Genomic DNA, 21,395 nt, shown 5'->3' on the forward strand with positions numbered 1-21,395 from the left:
TAATTACACCTATAGTACATGTATTTACATTGTTAGAGTAATATTTAAAATCTATTTAGATATATATGGTTTATATTTTGTGTATATTTGTGGATTGTAAGATTCGTATTAATATAGTTTAGTTAAATAATTACATAATTGTTTGATATTTTACTGCTTACAAATTGTGTCTTATTTTATTTAATAATAATAATTCTACTATATAATAAAGTCATATATAAGATCTCGGCCAATCAAAATATAACATTGACTCCTTAATACTCACGACTACCATTTAAATTTCAAAGAAAGCAGTTTCCACTTATGCTATCATATGCAATGACGATCAACAAAAATCAAGGTCAAACACTTTCACAAAAAAACCAGTTTTTAACCATGGGTATCTTGATGGTCTTAAAGTCTTAATGGTGAGTAATCTTGATGGTCTTAAAGTCTTAATTTGTGGGGAATCTAGAGATCTTTAAAACAATACTCAAAATATAGTTTACAAAATTGTTTTGTTTATGGAACGCTAATAAATTATATTTTGTCTATTTATTACATCTAAAACCTTATTAGTCCTATATCTTGAATATAACAATCTTTTATATATTGCACCATTACATAACATATTGCACAGTCATTTAGTTTATTACAATAACAATATCTAAAATTAAAATATAATTTATTGACCGTGCATCGCACGGGTACCATGCTAGTATATATATATATATATATATATATATATATATATATATATATATATATATATATCTCGATAAAATGGGAGCATCATGCCTCCATTCACCTAGTATCAAACATGCACTGCATATCGCTTTTTGAATTGAAGAGAGCTTTACTCTCCTATTTTATAAACACATACTATGCTTTTTTCATTTAGGAATTTTATTTGAAAAAATTGTTAAAAAGTGAAATAGGGACTCATCATCTACACTATGCTTTTTCACAATTAAATCAATCACTTTTTTTTTCTTCATCTCCTATTACATTAATAAAATTTCTCTCAATTATGTTATTTCTTAATTATGATTTGTTCTTCCCAAAAAATGATCATTTTCTTTTTAATTTCATTTTACGTGGGTAAAAGAATATAAAACTATCTCAACTTACTAATTATGAAAAGAAAAGTAAAAGTTTCTATGTTAATATGTTTCAAATTGTACTTATACTATTAAGATTTAGAAATACTCTATACTATTAATCTTTTCAAAAAAAAAAAAAAATCTATACTATTAATATACATTGTCAAAACCTAAAAGGAAAAACCAGCTTCTCAGTACGGGTATACTCCACAAAACCAGCTTCGTAACGGCACATACGTAGGCTCTCAAGACGCCTCTTACAACAATCAATATTGTGTTGAAATTCCTTGTTGTAGGTTCTCCCCCATCTCCATATGTCCTCCCCACATACTGCAATTCAATCAAAAACATCAAACCCATTGTCCGACTCCAACTGTTGTCAACAATTTTCCTGCAATGATCCTCGCGAAGTCACATGTTGTCAAAGTAGAATCTTCGATGCCGCACCCCATTCGCGATCACCACCGGTGTAAGTAATAATTATAAGTCATCCTCCCAAATATGCTATGTCGGGTCGGGGTGTGGGGGGCCCTTAGAGTTGGGATTCAGCCTTTGGAAGAATAATTATAAGTGATGGTACAAATAAAAGAATTTTAGGGATGCATGGTAATTAAGTATTCATATATATCACTGATATCATATTAATGTATGGTACTTAGTATGGTGTGGATCATTATATTATTGATTACTAATATATATCTTATGTTATTATACTTATATAATTATATATAATACACACAGAACGCTAGCTAGGATGCATGCATATTATTATCATGCATTATTCAAATTTATACAACTAAGACTATCCTTATCCCTGCAAATATATTTCACTTTCTAAAATAGGTCCTACTTTCACATCATTAAATGAATAAATTTTCTATTATTTATTCTACATCCATACAAATTTCTCTCATTTTAAAAAATGAGTCTCACTTTTAAATTAACACTTTCTCTCTCACTTTGCTGTCCACATAAACCGAAAATCAAAACAAAAAAAATTTCTCTTCCTGCAACATCATTTAGCAAGGCTCACAATTTACAGATTTTTAGGGATGAGGTTAGTCTAACTATTAACTAAGCTAGTGAGTATAAACAACCTAACGAAAAAGTAAGGACGATCTAAATATCTGGTTTGTTCAATTTATCGTTGACGATATTCTCATTATATTCCATCTTTTCAGGGGCGGGCTCTCTTTTTATAACTGACTCTCAACTCACTACTCTTCTCCTCAAAAAAAGAGTTTCTGAGTCGATCTTGCGTTTGTAAATGGCATTTTCATCCGCGGCGAAATGGAGTTTCTGGAGCATGATTTGCCTAGTAGTGGGCTTAATAGCACATCAAGATTTTAAGATTAGTTTTGAGTTCTCCGTTCGTCCTCCTCCGCCGGCCGTTCATAATGTTGAATCCTCCATTCCTTCTCCGCCGGATAATTTTGAGTTCTCCGCTCCTCCTCCTCCGTCGGCCGTTCATAATGTTGAATCCTCCGTTCCTTCTCCGCCGGATAATTTTGAGTTCTCCGCTCCTCCTCCTACGTCGGCCGTTCATAATGTTGAATCCTCCGTTCCTTCTCCGCCAGATGTCGACCTGAGTTTCTTAGAAGATGTGGACATGAGTTTCTTGGAAGATGCCAAGTTTGAGCCTTATTATTATAATCGCAGCATCGATAAGTTCAGGCAGGAAAATGGCAAGTTTGACAAACTCCGCTCTGAAAAACTCAAACTTTGTTTGGTGAGCATCTGATCTGATGTTTTTCTGCTTTATCACTTTCTTGCATGAATCCTAATCCTAATAATTTATATATGTTATATTGATTCGATTCTGTTCTCATGTTCTGTTCTGTAGATTTTTTCAGATCTATTAATTGATAAACCACATCAATATGTTATGATTAATTTTGCATCAGCATTGAAGAAGATTGGCCATGAAATCCAGGTATGCAATTTTTCTGACTTATTTTCCTAATCGTCTCCTTGTAACATACATTATTTATCCCTAATTAATCTAATATTCTAGGTGTTCACACTTGAAGATGGTCCTATGCGTTCTGTGTGGGGAGAAGATTATGGAATTCCTGTCAGAATCATACCACGATCTAATAATCTAAATTGGCTAAAGTATGTCTCTGCCCTGGCTTTGAGTTTTCTAATTGTTTCTTGTTTCCTTGAAGAGAAATATGTGCTAGCTGCGATATTATTATGCATCAAATTGATAAATTAAGTAACAACAATCTGCAGAGTTTATTTTTTTAATGGTTTTATAATGCGTTGTACAGGTTCGATGTTGTGTTTCTGAACTCATTCGATGTTATGTTTCGGAACTTATTGTCAACTATGGCCATCACGTTTAAGTAAGAAACAGTTCGAATACTATTAGCAATAGTTTTAAATGATCTCCTGTATGTTTCTATATATGTTCATTGTGATTGGAGTGGTTAATTTGGTTACAGACTTAGACACGAAGAATCTTTTAAAAGTGTGCCTGTTATATGGACTGTTCGTGAACGTGCACTTGCCATTCGATTGGAAGCATATAGCTCAACTACCAACGTTGATGATTGGAGAAAACTTTTCAAACGTGTCAATGCTGTTGTGTTTCCAAACTACAATCTGCCGGTACGTATTAAGATAATGTAAAGTTGTGTTGGAATTCATTATCTGAGAATGATAATTTTTGTGTGTGTTGGCTATTCCTATTCTTTTCAGATTGCATATTCAAAATTTGATACTGGAAACTACTTTGTGATTCCAGAGCTTCTTACTGAATTACAAAAAGATGAAGAAGATTTTGAAGATGAAGAAGATGGTGTTGACGTTCTGACGAGGGATTTGGCGAGGGAAATGACGTGGGATATATATCGAAAGATAGGGTGCCGCCCAGCACACACCATGATTACCATTGTGGGAAGCCAACAATATCAATACAAAGATCTTCTACGTGATCAAGCTCTTGTTTTACAGGCTCTATTACCAGTTTACAAAGCTAATACTGAAGTTGGGTGTCCAAAATTTATCAAAATAGTTGTTTTTGGTGGACCTTCAATGATAGAGGTAAACAAACAAAATTTTCGCCCTCAACTTTTTCTTTCATTCTATCAGCTAGCTAACTTAATTTTTTCACATTTATTCAATTCTCAATCAGACTGTTGCATTGAAGTTGAAGTATCCAATTGGAGCGGTGAAGCATATGGGTCCAGACGAAGATGCTGATACCATTTTGAGATTGAGTGATTTTGTGATATATGCATCATTCCATGAAGAAGAGCAGGCTTTCCCGTACACTCTCCTAAAAGCAATGCGTTACCAGATCGCCGTTGTAATAGCTCCAGACCTGCCAATTATCAAGAAACATGTATGTGCCTACTAGAACTTTGTTTTTGTGATTCAAAAGAACAAACTGATGATTTTTATTATATTTTGATTTTGCCACTTACCAGGTTGTTGATGGAGTCAGTGCGTTCCTTTTTCCAAAAAATAACGTCAAGGTTTTAACTAAGATGATGATATTTTATATGGAAGAAAATGAAGAAAATGAAGATCGAGTCCAAAATGTTACAGTTGAAGGAAGTTTTATAGCCGAGGACCATATGATGTCAAAGAGTATCGAAGGGTATGGTTTATTATTGGAAAATTTATTATTGGAAAACATTATCAAGATTCCAACCGTTGCAGCAAAGTCTCCCCCTTTCCCTACTCCCCGTCCCTATCACGGTTTTAGTTTCGTGTAGGACTCGAAGCTCATAGGATTTGTAGGACCTATCTTTTTTTTTTTTAAAAAAAAAGTTGAGAAACAATTCAACCATACTAAGGCGATTCCCATGTATGTGGTGAACAACATTATTATGGATAAGCTCTTAAGGCCCGCATGGGTAGCTCAACTGGTCATAGAGGTGAAACTCTCAAAGTGAGGGGGGCTTCTTGTGCGCAGTGAGCACCGATCTAGCCTCTATGGTTTATGTTCAGTTGAGTCACCATGATTTACATCCTCCCAAATGCTCTGTCGGGCCGGGTTGGGGTTCAGCCTTATTGGAAGAATGGATAAGCTCTTAAGGGCAAAAGATGTCAAGGATGAGAAATGGAAGCCGATAACTGTCTTCCGAAAGAGCAATTGTTGTATATAAGACGTGATGATTTTCCTAGCTTCAATTCTTAATGAATGATTGATTGATTGATAGCCTCTCATAAATAATGGTGTTTTTGTGCTGTGGATTGTTTTGGTTTGATGATTTTATTTTGAATTTGTTTGCATTACTTTAGCTTGGAGAGGTTGTTTTGGCTTTGGTTTTATTTTGTTGAATGAATGGCAGCAATATCTGCTGGTAAGTTTGTTGCAGGATGTCTAATGGTGTTATAAGGAGGGGGTTTTTCGCAAATTATGCCGTGGAAATGTGTTCAACGTGCTTTGTGAACACGTTTCAAGACGGCGTCGTTTTTATAGAAAAAAAAATGTTTAGTTGATGTGCTATTAACGGTGTTTTGCATTCTATGTTCAGATTATGAATTTACATTTATTATGAATTTTCTGTTATGAGATTATGAATTTACAGTTATGTAATTATGAATTTTCTGTAAATTCATAATCTCCTAACAGAAAATTCATAATTCATAACAGAAAATTCGAGAAAATTTCAATTTTGGTCACACGCTTTGTTAATTTCAGCACTGAACTTTCAAAAGTGTCAATTTAGTACCTTGAGTATGTAATTTTTATCAATTTTGGTCACTCCGACCAAATTGCCGGTCAAATTTGGTCGAAAATTTTTAATCCAACATTTAGTCTAAAATCTGAGGGGCAAAATGGTCTTTTCCATCATTTCTCCTAATTTGTGTTGACCCGGTTCAGAATGGAGATGGGGATTGGGAACTCAGATGGGGGCAAAATTGGTGGCGTCCTAGACCGACGGGATAATCCCAACCGCAAGACGCCTCTGCATTTGGTTGTTCGCCTCAACGATACTTTCACTGTCCGAACACTTGCCAATGGCGGAGCAGACATTTCTCTCCAGAACGCTGCTGGTTGGAACCCTCTCTAGGAGGCCATTGTGCGGAGGTGCTCGGACATTGTCGCGACGCTCGTGCAGCACCACCACCTCGTCGCCTCGTTCAAGTGGCGCCACCGTCTCCCCCGTCTAGTTTTCGCCCTCCGGAGAATGCGCAACTTCTATATGGAGATTTCCTTTCATTTCGAGAGCTCAATTGTTCCATTCGTTGGCAAAATCGCCCCCTTCGGATACATACACGATCTAGAAACGCGACGTCAATCTCAGAGCGGACACATCCGTAGCGGGCTATGACGGTTTGAAAATTCAGCGTGCTAATTAGAGCTTCCTCTTTTTCGGCGAGGGCGACAACAATTTTGACATTCCTGCCGGTTCACTTCTAGTTCTCAACCACGATGACCGGAAAATTTTCAGTGCATTTGAAAATGCTGAAAGTCCTTTAACCGACAGTGATGTTGCCAATTTTTTTTAGCCAAACGAGCGTATATCGTCCAGGAATGGACGTGACGAAAGCAACTCTCGTCGGCCGTACGAATTGGAGAGGTCAAGAGAAGACGGAGAGCGTTGGAGAGTGGAAATCTATAGTTTACGAGGTTCACAATGTGACTTTCAGCTTTCGATCACGGAAAGCCGCCAGCGGTGAAGCCGGGAGTGAGCAAATATTACCATTAGACTTGGAAATTGAGGAAGATGCCGACGAAGGATTTCTAGTTGCCGAGAATCCGCGATTCAGCGTCTCTGTTGACTCAGCCAATCGACAGAGATGCCACAGTAGCTTTGTTTGGGAGGACAAAGAGTTGATTAGTGTCTCAAGAAAAAGTGTAGACATAATTCCAGAACTGCGAAGAAGATCGACGGCGATACCGGTTGCGCCGCCTTCGCAAACGAAGGAGAAGGAATTTGTGAAAAAACTAAAACCTGTCAATTTGGTTAACTGAGCATTTTCCGTTAAAGACTGAGGAGTTGATGCCGTTACTGGACATTTTAGCCAACAAAGTGAAGGCCATTAGACAGATGAGAGAGCTGGTGACGACAAAGTTTCCTCCGGGGACATTTCCGGTCAAGGTAATGGTCAAATCTGTTATTTTGAGTTCTCCATCTCCATTCTGAACCAGGTCAACACAAATTAGGTGAAAGGATAGAAAAGACCATTTTGCTCCTCAAATTTTAGACTAAATGTTGGATTAAATTTTTCCGGTCAAATTTGGCTGGCAATTTGGCCGGAGTGACCAAAATTGACATAAATTACATACTCAAGGTACTAAATTGACACTTTTAAAAGTTAGATGCTGAAATTAATAAAGCCCCTATAGTCGTGTGACCAAAATTGAAAATTGCTCCAGAAAATTCATAATCTCATAAAAGACAAACATTTATTAAATTATGAATTTTTTGTTATGAGATTATGAATTTACAGTTATGTAATTATGAATTTTCTGTAAATTCATAATCTCATAACAAAAAATTCATAGTCTCATAACAGAAAATTCATAATTTCATAAAAAAAAATTATAATTTCATAACTGCACATTCATAAGTTCATGCCTACACATTCATAATTTATGAGTGTTGAAGAAGCTTGCGCGAAGAGGCCAGAAGTGAAACAGCGAAATGTGAAAATGAAAAAGAAAAGTCGCGCAATTAATTAAAAAAAAAAATTGGTGGAAGATAACGGTGCCACTTACGGGCACCGTTACCGTTTGGGATCGTGTTCACCATGAATGGTGAACACGGTTCCATGGCATAACGATTGGGGTGTTTTGGTATGCTGATGGGATTCGAACCCAGGATCTAAATAAATAAATTTACCATTTGGGACCGTGTTCACCATGAATGGTGAACACGGTTCCATGACATAACGATTGGGGTGTTTTGGTATGGTGATGGGATTCGAACCCGGGATCTAAATAAATAAATTTAGGAGCTGGCTATAGTGGTCCGAGATTACCGATCCAAGTAAATCCACTGTACTTATTATCAATTGTTATGTCATGGACCGATCGTTTGAATTTTTAAAAAATTGCTTACTTCACCAGGCTTGAACCCAATACCTCCATACCCTAGTGAATTTTTACAATTTTAGATCTCAATATATAAAATTACAGAACAAAATTCCTAGTGAATTTTTACAATTTTAGATCTCAATATACAAAATTACAGAACTCAATATTCACAATTGTTGAACTCTATATTCACAATTAAAGAACTCTATATTCAACAGTATAACACAATTTTAAATCTATATTCACGATTCTTGAACTCTATATTCAAAAAATATCATTAGCCGAGGAAACGGTATCACTTACGACATTGTTATTCCAAATGCCCATTTTGAATCTAGGTCCAACAAAGTGGACCCGGATTCACAGCATAATTATCCACTTATTATTCACAAATTATTCTGTGGACCTGAGTCAACTTATTAACACAGTGACCTAGTGTAAGTGTGTATCAGGTTTTTAAGAATATAAATTTTAAAATCTGTTTCTTCTCATTTTTCATGAAAAACACGTTTGTTTTGCCACCCTGAAAGAAGCAAAACATTCCTCCTTATACATTAAAAAAAAAAAAAAAAAAAAAAGCAATAATAACACTTGATAATATTTTATTTAGTGTAAGAATCCTCTGAACCTAAATCTGAAAAGGAAAGGAATCCATATGAAATCAGACAACTACAACTAGCAGCAGAAATCACATCCATTTGTCTTCCTCACCAAACATCTTTTCATCATTGTCATACGACTCCCAATCATCACCACTATAGATATCATCTTCAACAAACGGATCCCTGCCATCTGACCACTCGTATCGATCCAAATCTTCTCCTTTGCAAGATACATGGCTGCCAGTTTCTTCTTCAGAAGAAGAAGAAGATTCGCTCTCAACTTCTGACCCGTCATCTGATGCTATAGTTTCTACTTCATCATCATCCGGATAATCATTCCGGGGGTTGTTTTCATCTGAGATACAAATAGTTGACAATATCAAACCATGTATGAGCGGTGGCAGCATAATAATTTTAAAAAAGAAGTAAGACTAGCGGGTACCATTAGAATCATAAGATTCATAGTCTGAATCATCAGGGCCATCATAGAACTCATCATCGTCATCCACTTGAACCCTGTAAAATCAAAGGTGCTATTGTTACAAGAATATGACACAAACCAAGATTAGGATAAGCATACACTGCTATGGCTCCTTACAAAGGAAAATGGTTTGCAGTTGATTCCTCCATGGTCTCAACATCATTCTTAACGGCATAGAAGTCGTAGACAAAACCATCTGAAGATGCTGCACAAAGATTAACATTTTCAGTAAATAATGTTGCACAACAATTTATGCAACCTATAAAAACACTTATTAAAAACAATAGGTGTGGACATTGAAGAACCATCCAACATACCCCGAACCAGAACCTAAAATTAATTAATTAAACTAAAATGACTAAGTTCTATCCTCATGCCATTTCATCTCTTTTATATAAATAACTGGATACCAGAAAAGACTAGAGAATTTCAAGGTATTTAAAAGCCCCAATGAGCAACAAAATTGCAACTTTCATTGCCCCAATAGAGAAAATAGGGCAGAACCTCGTTTGAAGACATAGTCATGTATGTCAGACTCAATTTCTTCAGCAGCACTTGGCATGACTTCTCTTAAGAGTGGCAAATACTGAGACATCATCCTGTGATCTTCCAACTCCGAATCTCTACAGACACACAATAGAAGTGGTTATTTTCCCTGGCACAAGAAAAAAGAAAACAGAAAAAGCGATGATAGAAACCAATAATAAAGTTGGGCAACAAAACGTTAAAACGTACTCCTCTTGTACATCATGGCTTTTTTCCTCTGAATCAACACGAAGAACATCATACAGTCGGCAGACTTCATGTAGTGCTTCATCATCCTTCTTTCCCCTTCTACTTTTCCATATTTGCTCAAAATGTGCATTTTTTGACAAATCCTAGAAATATATTATACAACAATAAATTACAAATTTTATCAGAGGAATCTACCAGATAGGAAGAAAGAATAAAAGTATTGATAAGACATAAGAGTCTTTTGATTGCTTAATTCTTAAAAGAAACAGGTTGATTTAATTTTAATTACTTCCATCACAGTTAACAAACTAAGAAATTATCTATTCAGAATGACAATTGACCATAAGAAAGTTCCTCTCTAAAATGAGAAGTGCCTGAAGTTTACCTCTTGTTTCTGTTTAGCTTTTGCAAGAAGCTGATCTTGCCTTTGCATGTGCTACATTAAAAATGCACACATCATTCATGTTAACACATCAAAATATTTGTCTGACTTGGCAATGGAATAACTCATTAAAAACTTACATTGCCAGCCTTAAATGCGTGTCTTTTTTCCTCAAATTTCTCTTTGATGATTGAAGAATCAGCAGAATCAGGCTGTTACCAAGTAACAAACCATTATAAACTTATAATAGGTAGCTACCACTGACTGTTAAAATTGTGCTTCCTCATAATACGATTGGTAAGAGAGATGTTTTGCACATTTGGAGAATATAATACAGTGAATGAATACAAGCCTCAAAGGAATTCTCCCACCTTAGTTATCAGCAAAGAAAATAATGGGAAAACAGAAAAATACATCATAAAATGGCATTATAATACTAACCACAAAAGACCGCACAAGATCAGCAGTAACTTCTGAGCAAGTTATGGTCTCAACATGCTGTACAAGAACCTTTTTCGTCTTCAATTCCTCTACTGTAACACAGTTGGAAGTGCGTCATAGTATTAAACTCAAATGCATTACAATATAAATAGATACAGGCAGGTATATATCGTAATTTGAAGAATCCCACATAAAAATCATGGATTTTGCTGGGAAGAAGGGGTGTTATAGAAGCTTCACAAACCTTTACTAGAAGAAGACTCAGAAATTGAGAGCTTCTCAAAGTCAATCAACGGGCGTTTATGTGGTCTCTCATTGATTTCAAGCCCTGCCAATTCACCAGAGCCGCAAAGAATTCAAAAACCAAAGCTTTCATAACTAAGATATAAAAGTACCCCAAAAAAAGCTAATAGCCCTAAAAAATAACTCACATAAAGCATCGAGGCGAAATTGCGATGCCTTTCGCTTAACCCTAACAATCACCGGCTTGTCGTCCTTCGGATTCTCCGCCGTCGCCGCCATTACTAAGGATCTTGCTAGCTTAACTGACGCCGAAGAAAAGCAGGAGAGAGGATCGTGAATAATCAGAAAATTCACATTTATACTATGTGGAATGTATGAATCTGACTGGCTCAAAGAAGCACGTGTTTTCCACGTGATTATGAACTCCAGGCCAAGAAATTACCGACCCGCCAATTTTTTTTCAAAAATTAATCAATTCAAAAATATTACTCCGTATAAACTAGTATAAACATCATTAATACAACGAAGAATTCTTCAAGCAATTCAGTGGTTTCATTGGATTGCAATTCCAAAAGAGGAAAAATTCAATCAATCAAGTTAATTAGTTGTAAAATTAGTATTATAAACGCTATCATCTTTGATAGGACTGAAAGAGATTGTCTGGTTGATTAAAGCATTCTAAGCAGAAGCCATGGCACTTCGGAAGAACTAGTAAGAAATTGAAACAGAAGAAAGCATATAAATACCGGAAATTTTCTGGGTGTCTGGCTATTGCTCGCTGAGGAAGACGACGACACCGGTTGTGACTTTGTCTCTGTGAGAAGGGAGAAGCCAAATTGCAGTGCCACTAGGGATTTGGGGGTCAATTGGGGATTTTGGGTTATATGTATATGTATATGTATATAAACTCTATTGATTGACTCTTATTCAACTTCTTATTTGATTAGGACAATTTTTTCCCTTGAATTATATTTTTATACGGAGTAGCATTTTTTGTTGTAAATTATTCTTCTATTTATATTTGTTTTTTTTTTTTCAAAAATAATTGATAAATTTTTCATTTTATATTAAATAGACTTTTTGAATTGCAAAAAATAATGACGAAATAGATATTTCAAGTTAATTAGTTTCAATTTTCAACAAATTATTGCTTAAAGAATCAGGATAAACGCAAAAATAAAATAAAATAAATATTATTTACAAATATTATAATTATAATTTTATGTTAATGTTAACAACAAATTACCTTTGGATGATACTACATGTCTTGTGCTCATTACATTACATTCCCTCATTATATATATGCCGGTCAAAGTATATAGGAGCACCGAGGTCCATATATTATAGTGTTTTGTTCAATTTAGTCATTTTACTTTAATTTTGTTCAATTTAGTCTCTATACTTTTAAAAGTGAAACAATTAACGACAATAGCTTATATTTATATATTTATTTTGGACATATTAATGTAATATATTGGTGATAAAAATAATTAATTTAAATATTTATAAAATAATATATGAGTTGCCATGTAAGTATGATAACGTGACAGATATAATGTCAGTACCACACCAGCTATTGTCTTTAATTATTTCACTTTTAAAAGTACAAGGACTAAATTTAACAAAATTAAAGTAAAAGGAAATTGAACCAAACACTATAATGTGAGTAACGTAACACAAGTGAGTGCTCCTCAGTCCTCTGGTCTTTCTTACTACATGAATCATAAAAAAACGAGTTGTTATTAGTAAGCACTCGCCACTCGGTCAAGATTCTGGTCTCCCACCTAATATAACACTATTATTATAATATTAAAAGAAAAAAGGAAGAAAAAAAAAATCTATTTGTGATTGTGACTCATCTCTAACACATGAGTTGCAAGCTTTAAACTTAAGTTGATTTTAAAAATAAAAATAAAAATAAAAAATCCCGTTATATATTACTGGTACTTAATTGAATGCCAATGGGCGAATTTCAATTTAGTGCCCAATTGTAAAAAAAAAAAAAAAAAAAAAAAAAAAAAAAAAAAAAAGTATTTTGATAAATTAGTTGTTAGTTGTTGACTGATTACATACAAAATGACTTTCTTAAAAAGTTTATCAGAAAGTTACTTTGAACAACTTTTTAAATTTTAGCATTTTGGAAAATAAGTTGTTACAAAAAGTGCGCTAATTAATCAAACATTCATATTAATTGTTTAACCAAGTGAAACAGTTAATAGTGATCAAATAAGACAATTTACTGATATGCTAACTATTTTACCAAATATATATTTAATAGACATTATAATTGACAAAATATCAAGGTATAATACTCTAATACAAGCATTTTGGATAGAAAAAGACCAAAAACAATTAGTTATAACTTTCTCCGACAGATATGTAGTGATAAACATTGAAACATAAAAGTGATGGATGAGCTTGATATATATATGTATATACAGATGTGAGACTTCTTCACAAAATCTCCTACTAGAGCGGGTGATCAAGCATGCCACATATAAACAAAGAGTAAAAATTGATAGTACATATAGTATTACTCACTCAAACAAATACTACTAAGTCCACAACATGACACAACATGGAAAATGTAGTGAAGAAATAAAGAAAGTTTATTTGAGTGAGATATAATAATGCAATAGATGATTACGACATAATAAAGGGACATATGGTTAATTTAGGACATAAACAGATGAATAACTTAAGCATAAAATAAAGACATCCCAATGTGTGGCATATTGAGGATGTCACGTCAGCTTTTGTGTGCATATTTCACAAAGGGAGAGGATAATATTTGGTTTGATCGATGAAAATCCGAATACAAAATCATATTTTGATATATAGTCAACGTATGTTAACTAGGAGAGTGTTAATGACAGAGAGGTTGATAATTAGGATACAAATTGATTGATGATTAAGATATAAAACCGTGAATAATTTAACTATAAAGTAAACGATAAATTATGAATAGAATATTTCACACTTTGGTCACACGAATATTGTGACATTAACAATGTTAATTCAAAAATTTCAAAAACTTGTATAAATGGTCAACGATTCGAGTATCAATTTTTTAGCGCAAATAGCCCTTCCAGTGAAATCTCTTTCAATTTTTCACCAGAAAATTATTTCACCTAGTATAATGGTCCTTTTATTTTGTAGAAATTTCACCGGAATGTCCATTTATGCTAAGAGAAATTGATATTTGTAAACCAATTATGTAAGTTTTGAAAGTTGTAGATTAACATTGTTAGTGCCACAATACTCGTGGAACCAAAAGTGCAAAAAGCTCAAGGAAAAAAATGTGATGATAAAATGAAAAGCTCATTATACCCCTGTTATAATAATAAAGAAATTGATGAAAAATTAACTAAGATTTCACCGAAAAGACCATTTACGCTAAAAAATTGACACTCACTTGTGAACCAATTATACAAATTTTATAAATTATGGATCAATATTATATTATTAGTATCACAATACTCCTGAATTAAACTACACTCTTTTCAGTATAAAAGATCGACTTTACATGAGAAGTGTACACTATTTTTTTACTTTAGAAGAAGAAGAAATGTCCTTTCTCTTCCGTGCAAGACCTCCAACAAGGAAACAATCAAGTCAAACCAGCAACTACCTCCAACTAACCGTCGCAGGAACTCAACCTCACAAAAAGCAAGGTCACCCAAATCAGGATATGGCCGACCACCGGCCTAGAGCTAATCAACACAATGATTTCCCCTAATCTCTCCACAATAAGAAAGACCTCAAAGTACCACAACATTGTACAGCTCTTAAAAAAGTGTTTGATTCAAGATATATATATATATATATATATATATATATATATATATATATATATATATATATATATTAAGTTCCAGGTGCACGTTTCCCGTGCGGTTGTGCGGTAAGTAATGTGCGTGAGTTTTGTATTTAAGCTTCGTGAGTGTGTACTTAATGTGAGTAGTTGTTGAAACTTAGTGCATGAGTTTTGTGCTTAAAGTGCGTGAGTTTTGTACTTAAGGTGTGTGAGTCTTGTGCTTAAAGTGTGTGAGTCTTTTGCTTAAGGCGCGTGAGTTTGTGCTTAATGTGAGTAGTTGTTGAAACTTAAGATGTGTGTGTTTTTGTGCTTAAGGTGTGTGAGTTTTGTGCTCAAGGTGCGTGAGTATTGTGCTTAAGATGCGTGAGTACTTATAAATTTTTGAAAATCATTTAGGAAGTTTAAGAGAGTACTTTGAAATTTTTGAAAATCATTTTGGAAGCTAAAGAGAGTAGTTTGATAATTTTGAAAATCATTTTGGAAGCTAGGCCGTTTACTAATTGCAGAAATTTCCAGAAACTAGAAAATAGAAAACAGAAAACATGTTTACTAGCACAATTTTTCATTTTGAAAACTGAAAACAATTTCTGGAAATTTATGAAAAACTAGAACACACTTAAAAACTGTTTTCGAAATGGAAAACAAATCATCTATCATCTATTTAGTTATATGTCACTATAACCACATTACTATGATTACATTCATTATCATCTTATTTTACTTATCACTATTTTCTATGCTTACTACTGACTTTACTTATTTAAGCAAAATTTATTTGTTTAAACTTTAACATTAGACATTATTTACATTATCAAAATTAAGAATTAAACTCTATATAATATTTTAAATTTTAATTGAACTCAATAGATTATTAGATCGAATATTTTTAATTATGTTACAACATAATACAAGTTCGGTTCAGATATCAAATATTGAAATCTCACATATATTAGAATTCAAAGTAAACGTAATATATTCATGTACATGTCATTCAAATGAATATATCCAATTTTTTTTTAAAAAAAATATTAGCTCAAAAATATTATCTAAACTGAATTTTAGGTGAAATTAGAAAAATTAGAAAACAGAGAACAGTTTTATGTTATTAACAAGTTTTCTAAACAGAAAAAAGAGAATGAAAACCGAAAAATTAGAAAACAGAAAATAGAGAACATTTTTCTGTTAGTAAACGGACCCAGAAGCAAAAGAGAGTATTTTGATAATTTTGAAAATCAATTTGGAAGCTAAAGATAGTAGAGTTTGATAATTTTGAAAATCATTTTGGAAACTAAAGCGAGTAGTTTTATAATTTTGAAAATCATTTTGGAAGCTAAAGAGAGTACTTTGATAATTTTGAAAATAATCTAGGAAGCTAAAGAGAGTACTTTTAAATTTTAGAAAATCATTTTGGAAGCTTAAGAGAGTGGTTAATAAAATTTAAAAATCATTTTAGAAGCTAAAGAGAGGACTTTGATAATTTTGAAAATAATTTAGGAAGCTAAAGAGAGTACTTTTAAATTTTTTAAAATCATTTTGGAAGCTTAAGAGAGTACTTTTAAATTTTAGAAAATCATTTTGGAAGCTTAAGAGAGTTTTTGACAATTTAAAAAATCATTTTGGAAGCTAAAACAGTACTTTGGTAATTTTAAAAATAATTTAGGAAACTGAAGAGAGTACTTTAATAATTTAGAAAATCATTTAATAAGCTAAAGAGAGTACTTTGAAATTTTTGAAAATCATTTTGGAAGTTAAAGAGAGTAGATTGATAATTTTGAAAATCATTTTGGAAGCTAAAGGGAGTACTTTTATAATTTTGAAAATCATTTAGGAAGCTAAAGAGAGTACTTTGATAATTTTGAAAATCATTTAGCAAGCTAAAGAGAGTACTTTGAAATTTTTGAAAATCATTTTGGAAGCTAAAGAGAGTAGTTTGATAATTTTGAAAATCATTTTGGAAGCTAATGAGAGTACTTTGATTACTTTGAAAATCATTTAGCAGGCTAAAGAGAGTAGTTTGATAATTTTGAAAATCATTTTGGAAGCTAAAGAGAGTACTATGAACTTTTGAAAAATGATTTTGGAAGCTAAAGAGAGAGTAGTTGGATAATTTTAAAAATAATTTGGGAATCTAAACTTTGATAATATTAAAAATAGGGAAAATGGTACTTTTTCCCCCTAAGTTATATACTTATAGCACTTTTTCCCCCTCAATTATTTATGTAAGCACATTAGCCCCCTCAATTATTTTAAAAGTGGTGGTTTTTCCTCATGATATATTAAATTGACATTTCTACCCTTAAAATAAACATTTTATTTATTTTACTTCTCCAACAAATTATTGTGTATATGTAGCAATGACCACGGCTCGGTTCGAACTGAACCGGACACTATAGCAATCGAATTAAAAGTTTTCGGTTATAATTCAGATCTAGAACCCAATATTTGGATTTCAATTTATTAAATTTATGAACCAAAAAAAAAAATGGATCATGAACCGTGAACCGGCGATTCCGGATCCAGTTTGCGATTTTGAACTGTCTTTATTTTAAAATTGTATTTTTTTTTTATTTTAAAATAGTCTAAATTCAACAATAAATGTATTTTATTTTTTCAGTTCGGAACATGAACCGGCCATTCCGGTTTGCGATTTTAATAAACTCTAAATATCGCGTTTTGATTCTAAATTTGTAAGTAGAATATTTTGGTTTGGTTGCTACAGTATCTGTTTGGTTTGAACCAAATTATAGTAATAAATTTGTTGGAGAAGAAAAATAAATGAAATATTTATTTTAAATATTTATTTTAAGGGTAAATATGTCCATTTAACATTTTAGGGGGGAAAAGAGCCACTTAAATAATTCAGGGGAGAGAAGTGCTATAAGTATATAACTCAGGGGGGAAAAGTGCAATTTTCCCTTAAAAATAACTTAAGAAGCTAAATAGAGTACTTTGAAATTTTAGAAAATTATTTTGGAAACTAAAGAGAGTACTATGTAATTTTGAAAAATCATTTGGGAAGCTTAAGAGAGAGTAGTTGGATAATTTTGAAAATAATTTAGGAAGCTAAAGATAATACTTTGATTGTTTTGAAAATCATTTTGAAAGTTTAAGAGAGAGTAGTTGGATAATTTTAAAAATAATTTAGGAAGCTTAATACAGTACTTTGATAATTTTAAAATAATTTAGGAAGCTAAAGATAGTACTTTGAGATTTTTGAAAATCATTTTGGAATCTAAAGAGAGTACTATGAAAATTATTTTCGATGCCAAAGAGAGAGTAGTTGGATAATTTTGAAAATAATTTAGGAAGCTAATGAGAATACTTTGATAATTTTAAAAATTATTTTGGAAGTTTAAGAGATAGTAGTTGTATAATTTTGAAAATAATTTAGGAAGCTAAAGAGAGTAATTTGATAATTTTGAAAATAATTTAGGAAGCTAAAGAGAGTATTTTGAAATTTTATAAAATCATTTTGGAAGCTAAAGAGAGTAATATTAAGTTTTGGAAAATGATTTTGGAAGCTAAAGAGAGAGAAGTTGGATAATTTTGAAAATAATTTAGGAAGCTAAAGAGAATACTTTGATTGTTTTGAAAATCATTTTGGAAGTTTAAGAGAGAGTAGTTGGATAATTTTGAAAGTAATTTAGGAAGCTAAATAGAGTACTTTGATAATTTTAAAAATAATTTAGGAAGCTAAAAAGAGTACTTTGATATTTTAGAAAATCATTTTGGAAGCTAAAGAGAGTACTATGAAATTTTGGAAGCTAAAGAGAGAGTAGTTGGATAATTTTGAAAATAATTTAGGAAGCTAAAGAGAATACTTTGATAATTTTGAAAATCATTTTGGAAGTTTAAGAGGAAGTAGTTGGATAATTTTGAAAATAATTTAGGAAGCTAAAAAGAGTACTTTGATACTTTTAAAAATAATTTAGGAAGCTAAAGAGAATACTTTGAAATTTTAGAAAATCATTTTGGAAGCTAAAGAGAGTACTATGAAATTTTGAAAAATCATTTTGGAGACTAAAGAAATAGTAGTTGGATAATTTTGAAAATAATTTAGGAAGCTAAAGAGAATACTTTGATAATTTTGAAAATTTAAAAGAGAGTAGTTGGATAATTTTGAAAATAATTTAGGAAGCTAAAGAGAGTACTTTGATAATTTTGAAAATAATTTAGGAAGCTAAAGAGAGTATTTTGAAATTTTATAAAATCATTTTGGAAGCTAAATAGAGTACTATGAAGTTTTGGAAAATCATTTTGGAAGCTAAATAGAGAGTAGTTGGATAATTTTAAAAATAATTGAGGAATCTAAATAGAGTACTTTGATAATTTTGAAAATAACTTAGGAAGCTAAAGAGAGTACTTTGAAATTTTAGAAAATCATTTTGGAAGCTAAAGAGAGTACTATAAAATTTTAGAAAATCATTTAGGAAGTTAAAGATAGTACTTTGATAATTTTGAAAATCATTTTGAATGTTTAAGAGAATACTTTGATAATTTTGAAAATAATTTTGGAAGTTTAAGAGACTAGTTTGATCATTTTTTTGAAAATTATTTTCGAAGTTTAAGAGAATACTTTGAAGATTTTGAAAATCATTTTCGAAGTTGAATAGAGTAGAGTTTGATAATTTTGAAAATCATTTTTGAAGTTGAATAGAGTAGAGTTTGATAATTTTGAAAATCATTTTAGGAGGTAAAGAGAGTACTTTAAAGATTTTGAAAATCGTTTTTTTGAGCTAAAAAATCTATATCTATATATATATAAAAGTAAAATCCTCCTAACAAATTTTTCCCCCAAAACTTTTGTAGTAAAACTTATTTGGTAAGTAAATGTCAAATGAAAAATAAATAAATAAATAAATAATAATAATAATAATGTTATTACCTTAAATAAATAAATTATTATACTTTCCCTTAAATAAATAAATTATTATACTTTCCTTTTGAATTAGTATTTTCTACCTATAAATACAATGACTTCTTCAATCAAAGAATTCCAGACTCATCTCTCTGCTATCTATATTCTACATTTTTCTAACTATAAATACAATGACTTCTTTTTGTATAAATTTTCTACATTTTTCTAACTATATTCTCACGTACTTCAATATGTTTTGCAGTTTATATCATCTGGTATGAGTTTGAAGATACTTAAGGAGGCTCTGCTTCAACAAAAGGAAATTGAGGAGGAAAAGCATTTGTAACAGAACCCTATTGGTTTAGTTTTTATGGAAGATTGTAGAGATGCAATCGAGGATGATAAAGACGGTAATTTTGATAATTTTGTAAGATTTTCTAAAACTTAGAGTTAGTATGTTGACTTCGAGATTTGTACATGTCATTCCAGTTTCTATGTTTTTTTTTTTACCAAACAGAGTTCATTTTACAGCATTTTTATAATTAATATATATATATATATATATATATATATATATATATATATATATATATATATATATATATATATATATATATCACAACTTGAGTAGAGTGTTTGTTTAACCTATTAAAAATCTCGCTATATTTGATTTTTTCTAAATTTTTGTAAAACACAAAAATAATGATTATTTAAAAAGAAGAAATAAATAACAAATACAATTATTTTTGTGTTACTCCATTTACATATTAGTATAAATAAATAAAAAAAGTAATAAAATAAAATACAAAGGAAATATAAATTTTTAACCAAAAATTTAATTAGAGAAACCTCCCAAAAAAATCCACGTTGTACTGAACCCAAATAAAAAAATACTGGCAATGGCACAATCATAAGGATCAAAGGGAACAATGGAAGACCCAGAAATCCAGACATCATTGATGTACCGAACAGTGATGAGAGAGTCAAAAATAGGAATATCATTATGAATGAAAACAGAGATTTTCTTGACACCCAAATTTAGTTTAAGGAGAAGTTTACTCTTGAGTACAAATGTCTCCTCAATGGATTTTGTATGGTCATATAGAGTGTATTTATACACCATGGATGAGTTCAAAATAGCACAATATTAAAATTATAAAATGGTAAGAGATCTCAAAAAAGGTAAAACTTCCAAATTTTCAGTTAATACAAAAAATGTTATAATCGCTGAAAATATATATCTTTAACTTTAGACAAAAATTAAAAACGAAATCATAAACAATTTTAATAATTGACTATTTCATTTCTATGTTTCTTGAAAAATGATGGGCATGAACAGACTGACTCATCGTGAAATATAGTAATTAATGAATTAACATTAAAATTAGTATAGTAATGAAAGAATTATCATTTGTATGTTGACATTTTCCCCCGTTTATTACCATTCAAATGTTTGATACCAAAAATTATACTATATAAACACAAAATATGCAATTTATATATATATATATATATATGCCCCTAAGTTTTGGGGATAAACTTGGTTAGGAAGATTTTACTTTTAATTATATATAGATATAGATTATTCTCATATTTTTTCTTTCCTTCTTTTGTGTTATTATTATGGTAATTTTATGATAATGTATTTAAATATTGAAAGAAAACAAATGTTATAATTAATAAAATTTTTGTGGTAATTGCCACAATATTTGGTAATTATAATTAATATAATTAATGAAATTGAGAAATATATG

General features: G+C 31.4%; 2 protein-coding genes and 1 pseudogene across 3 annotated transcripts; 2 read left to right on the top strand and 1 right to left on the bottom strand.

Annotated features, from left to right (window-relative positions):
• The first annotated feature begins 2,357 nt into the window (after positions 1–2,357).
• Positions 2,358–4,929, top strand: LOC109181081. 2 transcript variants are annotated; one of them, XM_019330838.1, is made up of 9 exons: positions 2,358–2,522; positions 2,565–2,811; positions 2,926–3,015; positions 3,097–3,197; positions 3,356–3,430; positions 3,530–3,695; positions 3,786–4,130; positions 4,222–4,431; positions 4,517–4,929. In XM_019330838.1, exons 1-9 carry the CDS (start codon positions 2,389–2,391, stop codon positions 4,805–4,807), a joined length of 1,659 nt encoding a protein of 552 aa, XP_019186383.1. In that variant the 5' UTR covers positions 2,358–2,388; the 3' UTR covers positions 4,808–4,929. The 2 variants fall into 2 exon arrangements, with proteins under 2 accessions (XP_019186383.1, XP_019186382.1); XM_019330837.1 differs by having other exon boundaries at positions 2,358–2,811.
• A 994-nt stretch (positions 4,930–5,923) lies between these two features.
• LOC109181227 lies at positions 5,924–7,189 on the top strand (annotated as a pseudogene).
• Positions 7,190–8,611: 1,422 nt separating this feature from the next.
• Positions 8,612–11,851, bottom strand: LOC109182187 (RNA-directed DNA methylation 4-like). The gene is made up of 11 exons (XM_019332283.1): positions 11,713–11,851; positions 11,155–11,268; positions 10,968–11,051; positions 10,724–10,815; positions 10,423–10,494; positions 10,286–10,336; positions 9,901–10,043; positions 9,670–9,788; positions 9,283–9,370; positions 9,127–9,200; positions 8,612–9,039 (listed from the first exon to the last, which is right to left on the bottom strand). The coding sequence occupies exons 2-11, from the start codon at positions 11,243–11,245 to the stop codon at positions 8,771–8,773; spliced, it is 1,083 nt and encodes a 360-aa protein (XP_019187828.1). The 5' UTR covers positions 11,246–11,268; positions 11,713–11,851; the 3' UTR covers positions 8,612–8,770.
• Between the last annotated feature and the right edge of the window lie 9,544 nt (positions 11,852–21,395).

The sequence above is a fragment of the Ipomoea nil genome, unplaced genomic scaffold, assembly GCF_001879475.1.
Source record: "Ipomoea nil cultivar Tokyo-kokei standard unplaced genomic scaffold, Asagao_1.1 scaffold1043, whole genome shotgun sequence".
NCBI classification, from domain to species: domain Eukaryota; kingdom Viridiplantae; phylum Streptophyta; class Magnoliopsida; order Solanales; family Convolvulaceae; genus Ipomoea; species Ipomoea nil.

Excerpts from the sequence above, each read along its gene's own strand:
- LOC109182187 (XM_019332283.1), bottom strand. The coding sequence starts at position 11,245 with ATGGCGGCGACGGCGGAGAATCCGAAGGACGACAAGCCGGTGATTGTT. Across the intron at positions 10,337-10,422 it reads ACGCATTTAAGGCTGGCAAT|CACATGCAAAGGCAAGATCA; the intron begins GTAAGTTTTTAA and ends TTTTTAATGTAG. Across the intron at positions 9,371-9,669 it reads TGACTATGTCTTCAAACGAG|CATCTTCAGATGGTTTTGTC; the intron begins GTTCTGCCCTAT and ends ATCTTTGTGCAG.
- LOC109181081 (XM_019330837.1), top strand. The coding sequence starts at position 2,389 with ATGATTTGCCTAGTAGTGGGCTTAATAGCACATCAAGATTTTAAGATT. Across the intron at positions 4,131-4,221 it reads GTGGACCTTCAATGATAGAG|ACTGTTGCATTGAAGTTGAA; the intron begins GTAAACAAACAA and ends ATTCTCAATCAG. Across the intron at positions 4,432-4,516 it reads TGCCAATTATCAAGAAACAT|GTTGTTGATGGAGTCAGTGC; the intron begins GTATGTGCCTAC and ends GCCACTTACCAG.